The following is a 15513-nucleotide window of genomic DNA, read 5'->3' as shown; positions in this document are numbered from 1 at the left end:
ACAGAACTGGTAAATATTTTAATATTAAATTGGTGCCACTGACATACCCAGTCACCAAGGTATTCAGCTGCTTCATGTCAGAACATGTTACCCTAATCAAGTTTGATATCCTAAGAATTGTCATATTCTGAGGCATATGAATCTGTGGTTGTTATGTGTGTGCGAGAAGCGTGAGCTGAAGTATGAAAAATGTCATATTTGGTGGATGACAAATGTCCCACCCAGAACATTACTAGTACTTCTTACTGCCCCTGTCCAGCCCCTGGGCTGATCCTGAGACCTCACCCAAAAATGTGGGTCATTCAAAAGAATTTGACAGGGACTCCTCCCCCAGTACTCTAAATTCCATCGTTACGAAAGCATGCTGTTGCTCTGAGGACTGAGCAGTGGCCATTTTGTTTGAACTTTGCTCTGGAAACAAAGGAACTTAATGTGTATACCCAGAAGGATATTTTCACCTGAATCTAAGTATCCGTTTATTTCTTCCCTTACTTTTATTTTTATACTGCGCTACTATTGTCTCTAATTGTTGATTTTAATGATTTTCTGTATATATTATTTATATTGCATTTATAATAAACTACTCTAAAGTCATTTATTTGTTCAGCTACACCTACTATTCAGCAACACAGAACGAAGCCTAGCGTTCTGAAGAGTCGCTACTACTTTTGATAGCCAGATAAAATATAGTGTGTTTTAACCTTTTTATCTGTAGGTCTTCGAATCCGTTAAAGTAGGCCCTCTGCCCTTCTGCAGAGGTGGTGGCAGTTTTATACCCTGAAATAGTGTGTAATTTGTGTTACTGTAACTCACAAGCTCCCCTCTAGCCTGTCTGCTGCTAAAATTCCAGCGGTTACAGCTCATAGATTGCGTCCACGAGATTGGGTGATCTGTGTGCAGAAACCAATTGGAAGGCATTGTGCGGTCCGGCCACCAGGGGGCGTGTGACACCCTCTGTGCCTCCGTTTGTACTTCCTGCTTTGCTTCCTCTGTGCAGCCTCATTGCCCCCTCTGTGCCGCCTAATTGCCCCCTCTGTGCCCCCCACTGGACTCACCTCCTTACGAGTCCAAAGCTGTCTGTCCTCCTCTCTCCGCATCCAGCACCCTCTAGCCGCATACAGCACCGCCTCCTGTATGTCATGTGACATACAGGAACCTGTATGTCATGTGACATCAAGGAAGCGGTGCTGTAAGCGGCTAGAGGGATCTGGATGCGGAGAGAGGACAACAGACAGCGTTGGACTCGGTTTGAAGGCGAGTCCAATGCTGCTGCTGCACGCACCGGCACTTAGGGGAAGTTTAAAGCCGCTTCTTCCAACTTCCCCCACGCGGAAATGACTTTATCGCGACGGGATCGGGCTGTTCGTATCGGCGGGTCATTCGTAAGTCGGACGTTCGTAACCCGAGGACTACCTGTATATAAAATGGTGATTAATTCAGAGACTATTTGGATTAAGAATATGAATTAGTTACATTATTTACCTGAGAGAAAAATGCTGGTGTAAGAGATGCTGTAGGTAGCGAAGGGCTGAGGATACCCAACGGGTTGGAATCACTTGTGGTGATTACCAAGGTGGGAGGTAGTTCCAGCTCTTTAGGCTTTTTAAATCTGGAGGCTTTCATGTCTAGTACATAGTGATCAGAATCAGGATCATTTTCAGGTTCAGGCTCCGTGTCCAGATCACACTGAGTCATAGGCTCAGAATCTACCTCGTGTACTGGTGTTTTTGGATCCTCAACATCCATAGTCACATCATTGTGAAACTCTAGTGACTGGGAAGTCACCGATTCCAAATCTGTGTCGATAGTCATATCCTGATCAGCAGTCAGAGGAGGTGATAATGTTCCAGAAGGCACAGGATGTGGCGAGATGCAAGTGGTTGGGTGTGTAAGACAAGAATCAATGTTTAGGTCTGGAGGAGGCTCTGGAGACTTATTTTGCAGCTCTGGGGGATGAGGAGGGTGTGATGTAACAACAGATGGAGGTTCCAGATTTCTCACAGGTGTTTGAATATACTTGATCACTGAAGGGGGTGGTTCTGGTGAAAATGTCTTCTCTTTAGGAATTTCCATAGCCTCACGCCTGAAAAGCTTTACACCAGCTGTACTTAGAGAGTTGAGGGTAAATGAGGTGTACAAACCAGAGTGAATATAATCGTTACGTCCTGAGGATTTGACAGGAGGAGATGGCAGTCTTTCCTTAATACAGTTTTCCTTGTCTCTCACAGCACAGATACTAGCCACATCGCCTGCATTTCCTTCAGCTTCTTCTTCTCCCCGGCCCAATGCCAATGGATCCATGGTGAGGATGTCTGGGTATGAGACAAACTTATACACAAACTTCTCCCCTTTTACTTTTTTGATGATGTTCTGAAGAAAAGAAATGTTAGATTAGCAATATTGCTGGATTTAAAGAGAACCCGAGGTGTGTTTAAAGAATGTTATCTGCATAGTGAGGCTGGATCTGCCTATACAGCCCAGCCTCTGTTGCTATCCCAAACCCCACTAAGGTCCCCCTGCACTCGGCAATCCCTCATAAATCACAGCTGTGCTGTGAGGCTGTGTTTACATCTGTAGTGTCAGTCTCAGCTGCTTCCCTGCCTCCTGCATAGCTCTGGTCCCTGCCCCGTCCCTTCCCTCCAATCAGCAGGGAGGGAAGGGATGCAGGCGGGGACTGGAGTTCTGCAGGAGTCGGGGAGAGCAGCAGACTGACACTATAGAGATAAACACAGCCAGCTCTGACAAGCTGTTTGTCAGAAGCACGGCTGTGATTTATGAGGGATTGCAGAGTGCAGGGGGACCTTAGGGGGGTTTGGGATAGCAACAGAGGCTGGGCTGTATAGGCAGATCCAGCCTCTGTATGCAGATAATATTCTTCAAACCCACCTCGGGTTCTCTTTAAGATAGCAAAAACAAAGTACTGTACAAACATTCTGATTATGTATATTAAACAATGCAAACAAAAACCTCAGGGCAGTAAAATAGGCACAAGAACAGTAAAATATGTATTTTTCTGCCATGATGGAAACATGAAAGCTATTCCACTTTCATAACTGCTAGTTATCCGATAGCCATCACCATAATTCTTTAGCCACAATTTTTTTCTTAAAGAACCTGCCTGCAGCATGAATGCAATATTTTGTGTTCTGGCTGCAATTGTTCTAGTTCCTAAAAGTGTACCAGAGGTTACACGTGACATGAGATAAACATGTATGTACAGTGCAAAACATTAATAACCCAGCTGTTTTACAGGATTCATTTTGCTGCCTGAGATAGTTAATTTCTAGGCATGGAAGTGACAGCTTTTGTCTTGTCGGTACAATAGTGAATAACTGCATATGTGCATCCAGGCCGCGCGTGCTCTCCCTTGTCTTGCTCCTGCCGCCAGGAGCATCCTGCGCCTGCATAGTACTACTGCACAGGCACAGAACGCTCCCGGCGTTGGGAATGAGATGAGGGAGCGCACAAGCAGTGTGCCGACTGCTTGACTTACCGGGGCCAGAAGTGGATGATCCAGGCAGCAACAGAGGACGATGAGGGAGTGATCAGGCCTGAGGGGGCTTCTTTGTATCCCCATCTCTGGTACATTTAACTCTGGGACACTTATTAGGCTGACACTGAGCAGAGGCAACTAAACATTCAATCTAGTTTGTAAATGTTTAAATATAAAATAAAACCATGGGATATCTAAAAACATAATTTTTAAGAGAAGGAGCATAAATACAATTGTTTATCTCATCAGTTTATGTTCACCTCGGTTCACTTTAACCCCTTCAATACCAGTGCTGTAAACCCCTTATGGACCAGAGACTATTTCCTTTGCTTGCACTGCTGCAGTTTGACTATCAACTACTTTTTATTTCTTATGAAATCAAACGTAATTTTGGACTGCTTTTTGGGGGGAGAAGTAGAGCTTTCTTTTGATACCATATATAAAATATAATTTTATTTTACTGGTGGGAATTTCTTCACTATGCTACTTTGACAAAAAAAAAAAAAAAAGTAATTCTGACACAATTTCCATAGTTTTGCAGTATTATCTTTTTTTTTTTCCAACAAGATTTTATTGACAGAAAAATAGAGAACCATCTCACAAAGAATAACACACTTTACAGTATTATCTCTTTATAGAAATTAAAGTTGCATACATTTAAATATTTTACATCCATAAAGACTAGCAACTAGGCTAGCAACTAGGGATGGTCAATGAGATGCAAATAATTACGGTAAGATGATGCAAAAATATGAAAATGTATGCACCATGAAAATGAGCCAATCAAATTTTACCTCAGCAGGATTCATTTTCAAGCTGCATATACTTGCATGCAAAATTTGCATAATGCTGCAGCAACTCAAAATTTGCATCTCATTGAACATTCCTACTAGAAACAAATGAGTTGTGATTAATACAATCACAGTGATCACTGGACAGAGCAAAGTTCTGATAAGCTTTAATTGCAAATCATGGAATCAAGGAGTGTTCCTCTTGTCAGTCTTTCAGTGACACAGACAATAAAAGCACTCCTAGAAAAGCGTGCTGGCTTTTACAACATGACTGCTGGCATCCCGCCTAAAGGAAGCAGACAGTGTGACAGTTGAGAACGGTCAACCTGCGTAAGGGCCAGTTCACACAGGCTTCTGCCCGGCTTCCGGCAGCATCCCATTCAGTGGCGTCTCATTCGGGGGCTTTCAGCAGCTTCCCGTCTCAATCAGCATTTTTCGTCCCCACTGGGAGACACGAAGATGCAGTAATAGATCCTGGACACTGCATGTAGCGTCCAGGGTCGCCTGGAACGACTGGGAAAATCGGGATTGGAACGTCACGTTCATGCTAATGCCAGTAAATGATACATGCCGTCTGATACAAACGCTCCCATTCACTTGAATGGGAGCGTTTAACGATAACTCCCAGACACTGGTGTTAAATGCCCGCCAAGCATCCGTGTGAACAGACCCTAAATTGGTTAAAAGGCACCTGAAGTGACATCTGGTATAAGCACTAAATTGCGGTAAATAGTATAATGCCCGGTTCACATTGCCCTAAAAAAAAAAAAAAACAGAATGTTTAGCAGACTGTAAAGGGTTGCGGAAGATGGATGTGAATGGATCTAATGATAACCAATGGATCCATTCACATTGGTCCTTTTGGCGCAAGGACATAGAGATCCACTGGTGCACTAAGATTTTTGGCCAATTGCAAAAGCACTGCATGCTGCGTATTTCCAGCTTGTAATTTATTTATTTTTAGATCCACCCATGAAAGAAGAGTGGAATTGTACTGTACACTAGTAAAATTAGTATATTTAGGCATGTAAAACATGACACATGGTCCCAAAAATAATAGGTTGTATTTCAAGCATGGCTTAATGCTTGTGTATTTTCTTGTAAGGACCTGTTTCCACTACATGGGATTCTGGATGCAGAAAAATTTACCCCAATCAATTTCCATGGGCCCGTTTCCACTAACGTGTTCATTGTATGGGAAACTGATGCATGATGCAGAAATCTGCATCAGAAAAATCGCGTTTAGTGAAAACAGGCACTAAGCGTGGAATGCCAACTTTCCATGGACAGCATTTCCATTTCAGCATGTATGTCCTGTGTGCACCATTATGATGTGCTGACCATGAGGCTTCCCAAATATTCCTCCGCCAGCCCCAAACACAGATGTACAGTAATATTTGCATTGTCTGCCTTGCGCACTAATGGCTCTCTGCTTAGGCTCAGTCGGAAATAGCAGAGTATGCTCTACTACGCAGACAGCTTGCACCTGCGCAGTAGAGCGGACCAGATTGGGCTCAGCTACTTCTGCCAGAGCTTGAGGGAAAGCTGATACTGCCCCTGCGCAATGCTCCCGACAAGCGGCAACAAGGGGACATTCGGGAGAGCCAGCGCTGGAACCCATCTGCTGAAGAGGAAGCCTCTTTTAGGATCCAGAGGCTTTCCCCTCCCGAGGCAAGTACCCCCGTGGGGCACTTCTTTCAGTATAGGTATACTTTAAGGATCCTTTCACACTGGGGCAGTGCAGTATTTTCACCGCACCCCATCGCCGGGCAATGAAAGTCTATGAAGACTTTCATAATTCCGCAGTACGGTGTGACAGAAGTAAAATTTTTGCCGCATCCTCGTCGCAGGTCCAAAACTACGTTACCACACGGCTTCTGAGTAGAGTTGCGTCAGCCCAAAAGTCATGTTAGTCTATGGCGACGCAAAGATTCTTAAAAATTACAGAATACGCTTCCATGCACTTCCGCCTTCCCCCGAAAGCAGGAAGTGACCACAAGCGCACGTCACTTCCTGCTTGGCCCAATGCCAGATGGGGAATACTGCGTAGTAACGCTGTATTTCCTGAAGACCTGGTTTTGGTGGTGCGGCTGCCGCACCACCAGCTTACAGTGTGAAACCGGCTGTCACAGGAGCCCTCAGTGGCTGACCGCACTTAGCCTTCTAAACGGTGCCAGCGCACAGATCGTGCGAACTCTGGTCGCAGTCAATGCGCAGGAACCGTTAAGAATTAGCCGCAGACAACTCAGAAGGGAGCCTGTGAGACACGGGTGATTACAACGTCACCTACTGGTTCAGAGTAAACTGCCACCACCGCGGTTACTATGGGACCGTGGGGCCCACTAACTGACTGACTAATCCTGCGAATAAAACGGTTAAACACACGATATTCTGTCTAGCCAACAACAAACAAACAGTAGCGTATCTTCAGAGACCCGGGATCATTTCTGTGTGTGCTGATAAGCAGGGTAGCGGAAAGGGAATGACTTGGAGAAAGTCGTTTATTCACGCAATATAAATAATTAATATATACAGACAATTATGAAAATCAACAATTATGAAAACAGCAATAGCCAGTATGAAAAATAAAAGAAGGGAGAAAATTACTTAGTTCCTGGAAAGATGTCCTTATTGTGGGAAGAATCATAAAGTCCTTGGTTTCAAAGTCCAGAGTTCAGACCAGGTGGATACCAGCATATCCTCAAGCTGGCATCTGATGAGTGCAAGATGGTTCAGTGTGGAGGACTCTGAGTTTTGGCTCCTCTCCCATTCTTATGCCCCTGATTCAGTAGGAGGAAGTGAGGGCGGGCCCACACACCCCCTTAGAACATGAGATGAGTCCTGCCCTTGTCCTGGAGACCAGAAATCATGCCTTAACCATATATGGGCTCTATCTCACAGAACCGTACAGGTCAGGGCAGATTTACTAATATTTTCAGATCTGCCTCGATGTACCCAGCAGTCTGATACCAAACATGAGGGGTGGGACCCCTGTGGTACCATTAGGGCACTGTTGGACTGCCTAACGGGCAGTCTTTACCTCAGAAGGTTCTGAAATGTTCTCAGACCCAACGCCAGGCAGGGCCCTACCTGCTCTGTTAGTGTGGAGGGTCTGCCAGCCTGGCAACACAGAAAATATGATACATATAGCCATTTATGGAATATGAGAGACCCCTGGGATTTATACCAGGTCATTCCCAGGCAAAGGTTCTTTGAAGTTGGCAGCAGCAAGCCACATGTCGGCTCCCTGCTGGGAAAAGGAGTCGGAGTGTCTGAGTTCCCTCACTCTAAATTTGGTTCTGTCATGGTGTTTGTCACCTTCTACCTGATGGATGGGCCATCAGCACAGCTTGAAGCCAGGGACTCTCTGGGCCCAGGCTCATTAGCATATCAAAAGAGCCATCCTGCAGTTAAGGTGATGCTATTCCTCTGCTAAGAAAGGACTGCAGACCTCCTACACACTAAATCCAGATTCTATCGATTTGAAGCGCAATCGACGCAGAGAATCGAGTGCGATCGCTTTTCTTCACGGGCGGTTCCAGGACGCGCCTGCGTCCCCGCAATCGTCCGTGACACCGGCCTAAAGCAAACCAAAGGTGAACCTCAAGTACTTCATTCTTCACCCAAAGAGACGGAAGCCTCTGGATCCTCCAGAGGCTTCCCATGCTGTTATCCAGACCTCTACCCCTGCCCGGGACCCTCCAGAACATCTGTGCCATGCTCCTCTTCTGGTACACATATGACCGTGCAGCACCTGCGCTACCAACTTACTGTGCAGGTGCAATACGGCATTGCTTGTACCCGAAGAGGAGCGTGGCTGTGGTGATACTAACCACAGCGTGGGAAGCCTCTATAGGATCCAGAGGCTTTTCTTTTCTTAGGCAAGTATGTCTTTTTGTATCAGAGGTTCACCTCAGATACAGTTTAAGTAGTACATAGCCATTTACATATCTCCTGATCAGCATCTGCTAGGGACAACAGTGAAGGTGTTGAGCACAGCTCAAAGATAAGACATGTTGCCTTCAGTGACTTGCTTGCACTTGCCATCACAGATTGTTTTTGCATTTACCTTTACATAGTAGTAGCGCAGAGCCCTGCTCAGCTTGTCATAGTTCATGCTTGGCTTGTTCTTACGTGCCCCCCAGAGCCTTGCCACTTCTTCTGCCTTTAGAAGTTTAAATTCCCCGTCATTTGAAGTCCAACATATAAGCTCCTTATGTTCGGGTTCTTGAAGAAGCTGCAGTAAAAACTGCCATAGAGTAATTGCGCTATCCATCTTTAGAATCTGAAAAGTGAAAAGCCAAATTTTGAAAATGCACGTCTGTATTAACACACCGTGAAAACAATTTACCCACTGAATCAATGTAAACATTATACACTAACATCAGTCAATCAAATTTTAGAATATTTTCTGACTACTGAGAGACAGCTTGTGATGAAAAACTGATGTTCTCTGTAAAGCAAAACAATCATGATATCGGGTTGTGCCAGCCAAGCAGGACAGGCCATTCCAATTCCTTTGTTTCATTTGAATTTGTGCAATTTAGGTGCATGTAATATGTATTCAAACAGTTAAATAGGCTTTGAGGAATTTCCCAGGGAAATCCATAACAGGAAGCAGAAGATATGATGAACAAATTGGATTAGCAGATTAAGAAAAGCAAATGGTAGTGGGGCAATGGAGAAAGATGGTTCACAGAATGTAGTAAGATGGGTTTTTAAGGGCACGAGGGGATTAGAAGAGTAAGGAAGGAAATTAAAACCACCTTTAAAAAGGCATTAGAGGAGGAATTACAGCAATAAGTAAATTATTTATTCGAATAATCTTCTTTTATACTTCCCACACACAGGTCAACAGTGCCATCTGGTGTGCTAAAGGTATGGAACTGTAAAGGCTGAGTTTTCTCAAAGGACTTTTACGCAGATTAACTATTAAAAAATTATCAGGCAAAGATAGAATCAGAATGAGGAAGAAATTAAGCCATAGTTTCACTTTATGGTTTGAAAGCTGGACTTGGCCACAGAGAACTGGAGGCTGGATTACTGAAATGCCACCTTGAATTGTTTGCTACTACACTAGTGTGTTTCAGAAGTCACCTTAGCGTTGGATTTTTATATATGGTGATAGCTGCGCTTTAATTTTGATTGAGCAAGAAAAAAAAATTGAGGTCAATGCTTGTAAGAATGAACAATATCAGAGTGGATGTGATGTGAGGAAAGTGTAGCACAATGGTTGGTTGCATATACAGATTAAGCAATAGGTCCTCTCTGTATTCATGTACTTTCCAAGGGTGTGGGCAGGGCCAGATTTGTATTTTTCAGCTCCCAAGGCTCACTGTCACCAAACTCTACTACTCTCTCTCCAACCCTTCAACAGCATACTGACCAATACCCCAACTAGCGATCACTGGTTTGAAAGGGCTCCCCCTCCTTCTGTCCCCGATTCAACAAAGCAGTGCATACACTGTCCACTGTGGCTCCCTGTAATTTTGCACACCTGCCCAGATGTGCAAAGCAGCCAAGAGCATTTTGGGCATGCATACTTGCGAACTGACACTAGTGTATGAGTGGCACCTGTGCAGCATGCATCAGATTTTGACAGTGAGCAATGTATCTTTTTGTTTTGAATGTTATATTACATGAAAAAAGGTTTTCGCTTGATTATTGGTTCCTTTTGCAGCGTCTGGGTACAGCAATGGGTTCGAATGTGGCCCTGTCCTATACCAATCTATTTATGGGCCTCTGGGAGGAGGCATTTGTTTACACCCATGAACTTTTTTTTTTTTTTTTTTCTTTTTTAGGTACGCCAAAGATTGGTGGTGTTACATCGATGATATCTTTGGCTTATGGGCGTGGCTATGTTCAACCCTATTGACTTTTATTGAAAACATGGTAAATGTCCACACATACGGCTCATGGTCTCTGTGGATCTGGGGGAGATTTCATTCTTGGACACTTGTGAGATGGTAGATTATCAACTGACTTGTTAAAGCAATTGACCGCAATTCTGTATTGCACTTTAGGAGTTTCCACCCCCGACATCAGGTCATTAATAACCCAGGTAGCCAGTATAAGAGGGTTAACAGGATTTTGGACTGTCTGGAGTCAAAGGAAAGGAGATTGTAAGAAATGAAGGATAGATTTGTAGCCAGTGGTTACCCTCCCGATACCCTAACCAGGTATAAATTAAGAAAACTAACGGATAAGAAAAAAGGTGATAGTAGGGGTCATGTAGCATTTGTCTCCACTTACAATACAATTAGTGAGGAGGTTCAACGCATCGTCACAAAACTTTGGCGAATCCTGGGAGACTGTCACCCATATGTTCCTGAGTTCCAGTTGGCCCCCCTCTTCTCTTATAAATGGGCTCCATCATTGAGGTCCAGGTTGGTCCATTCAGAGGTTATTGGGAATTCCAGGAATAATATCCCTCGAGTTTGTGGTACTTTTCCTTGCCTCAGCTGCCACATGAGTAATAGCATTATTAAAGGTGACACTTTTCTTCACCCATCGACAGGTAAAAAGTATACAATAAGAGGTAGCTATACATGCAGTTCTCGCTATGTTATTTGCTAAAGGGCCCCTGTGGCAGCGGTTACGTGGGACAAACTAAACAAGAATTGAGGGACCGTATAGTCTCATAAACCGACTATCAGGGGGTTGAGCCTGGAGCATACAGTATCTGAACATTTTACAATGTTTAGGCATAATGTAACCCAATTGAGGGTGCATGTACTTTAGGGGGTTCCCCGGGATTTTAGGGGTGACAGAAAGGAGTTGTCAAGAAGGTAGTCACGCTGGATCCATGAATTGGGTACCACTGGTACTGGGGGATTAAAGAGTATGATTTTAATTTTATTTGGTGATTTAATGGTCTATGTGTAGGGGCTGCCAAAGATTTTCTGCGTTACTGGATTCATCCTGTTTGTGTTGCAATGTTTTGCTGCTTACTGTTGAGACAGGGAGAGTTCACTTTTAGAGGGAGGAGGCTTGGACATTGTCCTGTCACAGAGGTGAGAGAATGTTTTTACTGTTTGTTTATGTGTTGCCATGGTGGCAGGGCTTCAGAGTTTGGAGCCCATTAGTTGCTCTTGCGGCGGCCACGTGGTATCGGACTTCCGCCTTGTGCAGCAGTCACATGGACTGTGTGACCGGATCCTGTTGCCATGGCTGCGGCAGTATGGCTCGGTGGCCGTTTCAGCGTCTAGAACGTGCGCATCTGATCTATAGAAGAGTTCACTTTTCTGCGTATCCGTGTCTGGGCATGCTTCCTTTCCCATGCCTTTGGGTAAAGTAGTAGTAGTAGTAGTAGTAGTAAAGTATATTCAGATGGGCTATATAGCTACATATGGTACTATTGTTTACTATATGCTGACAATGTGATGTCATTTCTGGAGCGCCCCCTTAGGGGACTCTCAGTACACACACAAGAAATTCCCTTAAAAAAAAAAAAAAAAAAAAAACGCACCACTCCATAGAAGTCAAAAATACTAAATCATCTTTATTCAAGAAATCATAAAAACACTTAAAAACATAGAGGGTAGCCATGTAAACAATCAGGTATAGTTAAGTCTAATAATCATCAATAACAGTCACATGACTTATTTGATGAATGCCCAGAGGAATCCTCACAGTCTAGGCGGCGAATCGCAATGGCCAGTCAGTGGGCGCAATGCTCCACACGTTTCCTTAACCTTCATTCTTTCCTGGTAAGCTCCAGCAGTTTCATTCAGCGTGTCTTCGCTGTCTTTAAATGGTGTTTTTTCCCACTTGATTGATTCCCACTTCTTGCACTTTACCTTATCCCTCTTGGGACCTATTTATTCAATGGTTTCCCCTTTTTTTCACTGTTACCTATGCTGTTTTGCACATACTCTCGACTGTATGCACTTTATTATGCTGGTTGCACACCAATGTTTATTTGTTTAATTCATGTGGCTATATAAAATCTGTATGGTCATTATTGATTGTTACAGATTCAGGTTGTGTGTGGGTCACCAGTCATTTGACTGTTATTGATGATGATTAGACTTACTTATACCTGATTGTTTACATGGCTACCCTCTATATGTTAAGTGTTTTTATGATTTCTTGAATAAAGATGATTTAGTATTTTTGACTTCTACGGAGTGGTGCAGTTTTTTATGGAATTTCTTGTGTGTGTACTGAGATTACTGGCCAGGTCCGCTCATTTACATGCTACTTTCTGATTGGTTGTAGTTGTTTTTAGTGTACTATTTAAAGTGGATCCAAGATAAACTTTTACTCAATGCATAATTGTGTTCCTTTCATATAGTTTATAGGGCATTCCTCAAGCCAGATACTTTTTTTTGTTTTCTTTTAATACTCTAATTCCCTATAAACTAAACAAGCCTCGCCCACAGCTTCTCCAGAGTGGTTTGGCACTCTGAGCCTTAGTAGCAAGGTCTTATGGGAGCTCAATCTGGGCAGGAGGAGGAGGAGAAGGAGGAGGTTACTAGCCAGAGATTTCAGAGGCAGAGGAGAGGGGGGAGGAGGAGAGGGGAGTGAAGTTTTCACAGGCTGAGGGCTGGAGATGCACAGCAGCTTGCCTGTGTGTAATGTGACAAACAGAACATGGCCACTCATTGTATCACAGGAATAAATAATCCAACTGTTGAAGCTGTTTGCAGCTAGATTTGCTGTGTAAACTATCTAACCTTTAGTTGAGATATATAGACAAGTTACTTGTTATAGTTAGTTTTTCATCTCGGATTCGCTTTAAGCAGGTTATCTGTGAGTGTTTTGGCTGTGTGGCGTGACCAAATACCCTGTTGGTTTGAAACGGTGGACTGTAGCCAATATGCAGCTTCTATTTATGTACTTTTAAGGCTTAAATAAAGTGGATTATATGTAAAAGAGCTGTGCCGGATTACTTTGAAGAGGATACATTTAAAGGGCAACTGAATTGAGAATATGGAGGCTGCCATATTTATTTCCTTTTAAAGAATGCTTGTTGCCTGGCAGCCCTGCTGATCTATTTGGCTGCAGTAGTGTGTGAATAGCACCAGAAATAAGCATGCAGCTAATCTTGTCATATCTGACAATAATGTCAGAAACACCTGATCTGCATATGCTAGTTCAGGGTCTATTGATGAAAGTATTTGAGGAAATTGATCATCAGGATAGCAAAGCAACTGGGATTGCTTAAAATGAAATAAATATGGCAGCCTTTATACCCCTCTCACTTCAGTTGTCATTTAACCTCCTTAGCGGTATGGACGGGTTGTTACGTCCATTACCGCCAGAGGACGCCGCTCAGGCCCCGCTGGGACGATTTTCATAATTTTTTTTTTTTAAACACGCAGCAAGCACTTTGCTTGCTGCGTGTTGTATACGATCACCGCCGCTTGCCCCCGATGCGCCGCTACTCGCCGCGTAAGGGCCTCCCCCCCTCCCGAGACCCCTGCGCAGCCTGGCCAATCAGTGCCAGGCAGCGCTGAGGGGTGGAGCGGGACTCCCGATGACGTCATCACGGGATTTCCTTATGGCTAACAGCGCCGGCGGCGATCAGAGGGGTGGGAGGGAATGCGGAAGGGAGGGGGGCATCATGTAGCTGGCGCTAGGCTAGCTACATGATTGAAAAAAAAAAAGTAAGAGTGAAGGGGGAGAGACAGAGGAATGCAGGGCTCAGGTAATTAATGTTACTGTCTGACAACTAGGATAAAGTGGAGCTGATATTCCTTGTCCCTTATCAATGAATGTGTGTGCAAGAAAACACACCGATCATTAGTTCCACTCTCTACAACCCTTGGCAGGAGTCACTGCAGCTACTGATGACAGTATTATCAGGAGACACACAGTGCTCCCAGCAAGTGAGGGAGATGCAGGGAACTCTGGAATTCATGCTGTAGATAGAGTGAGCAGAACAAAGCAGTAGGGCCCATATGCAATTAACATTTATCCTGAGTTTTCACCTAGGTGATCTTTTGAGTACCTTCTTGCCTACTGGAAGCCTAACAAAAAAAAGTGTTTAATTGGTAAGGTTTAAAAATGTCTCCTAAGAATAAACTCAGGAGAAAAGTTATGGTAATATGATATGGGCCACTAACAGACAAGAAGGTACTTATTAAAGCTGTATAAAAGAATACATAGATTGATTGTAAGCCTTCAGACAGGGTCCTCCTCCTTTTGTGTGCTACCTGATCATGCACCTCCATTACTGTGCACCCATGCTATGCATTTGAGGGAACTCAACTTGCCTAATCTTCATACTCCCATCCAGTGACTGACTAAGCATTACCTTGTATTCATACTGTGCTGCGTGATCTGGTTTTCTTGTATTCCTGTATTGTCTTATTGCTGTATGTCACCCCTAAATATTGTCTGTAACCTAAACTAATGTCCAGCGCTGCGTAATATGTTGGCGCTTTATAAATACAATAATAAATACATACATATATACCAACTGAACAAAAAAATAATTGAAAGATTTTTCCATCCTATATAATAATAAGCCTGTGTCGCTGCGTCCAGCAGCTATGCAGCGTTCCTGTGTCCGTTATTTTGTTACTGCGCATATGCGCAGTAACTGACAGCTGGAGGGACCAGGGAGCGAGGTGGGTGGGCGGGCAGATGTGTGCGCGCGCATGCAGAGTGACTGGCGGCGGCAGTAAAAAAAGACCTAAAGCCCGTTTTTAAATGGGCTTGGGTCTACTAGTCATCAATAAGTGATCCGATTTTCCAGAATTTAGGTTCCTCTGCAGATCCTGAATAATCCACACATTCTGTATGTATTGGTAAATGTATAAATATATAAAATGTATAAATGTACAAATAATGCTACTGATATTGGGCATCGAATTTCCTCAGAAAGGGATCACTTTGTTGTTGGCAGCAAAATATATTCATGCATGTAAAAACTATCAGGGCCCTTTTCCACTAGCAATCGCTAGCGTTCGCGCTGAACGCTAGCGATTGCTGAATCGCAATTCCGCCGTTTTCCCGACGTTTGCGGCCGCGATTTTGCTATGCTATGCACTGCATAGCAAAATCGCGGCAAAAGTCGCTCCGCGGCGCGATCGCGATCCAGTAAAAAACGAATCGCGGTAGTGGAAATGACCTACCGCGATTCCTATGTTAAAAAGCAAACCGTAGCGATTGTAAAATCGCTAGCGGTTTGCGGTTTTGCGATTCAGCATCGCAAACGCCGCTAGTGGAAAAGGGCCCTTACTCTTGCTATTATGGCTTTGTACACATTCTACACAGCAT

General features: G+C 44.0%; 1 protein-coding gene across 7 annotated transcripts in view; it reads right to left on the bottom strand.

Annotated features, from left to right (window-relative positions):
- ELK4 (ETS transcription factor ELK4) overlaps positions 1-15513 on the bottom strand; it is a 76438-nt gene that overhangs the window by 13507 nt on the left and 47418 nt on the right. For 6 of the 7 annotated variants that reach the window (XR_011026364.1, XR_011026362.1, XR_011026363.1 and 3 more), the window contains 2 exons: positions 8354-8569; positions 1483-2370 (listed from right to left, as the gene is read on the bottom strand). Coding sequence is in view for 4 of the 7 variants with exons in the window: in XM_068269566.1 (XP_068125667.1) it covers positions 1483-2370; positions 8354-8569 (1104 nt within the window). In the remaining 3 variants the exon portion in view is untranslated. Of the gene's footprint in view, positions 1-1482; positions 2371-8353; positions 8570-10536; positions 10611-15513 lie in introns of those variants that run through there. The other variant, XM_068269570.1, reaches the window with a different exon arrangement.

The sequence above is a fragment of the Hyperolius riggenbachi genome, chromosome 2 (assembly GCF_040937935.1).
Source record: "Hyperolius riggenbachi isolate aHypRig1 chromosome 2, aHypRig1.pri, whole genome shotgun sequence".
NCBI classification, from domain to species: domain Eukaryota; kingdom Metazoa; phylum Chordata; class Amphibia; order Anura; family Hyperoliidae; genus Hyperolius; species Hyperolius riggenbachi.
Note: the sequence above shows the minus strand (reverse complement) of the source record. Positions and strands in the feature narration are given on the sequence as shown.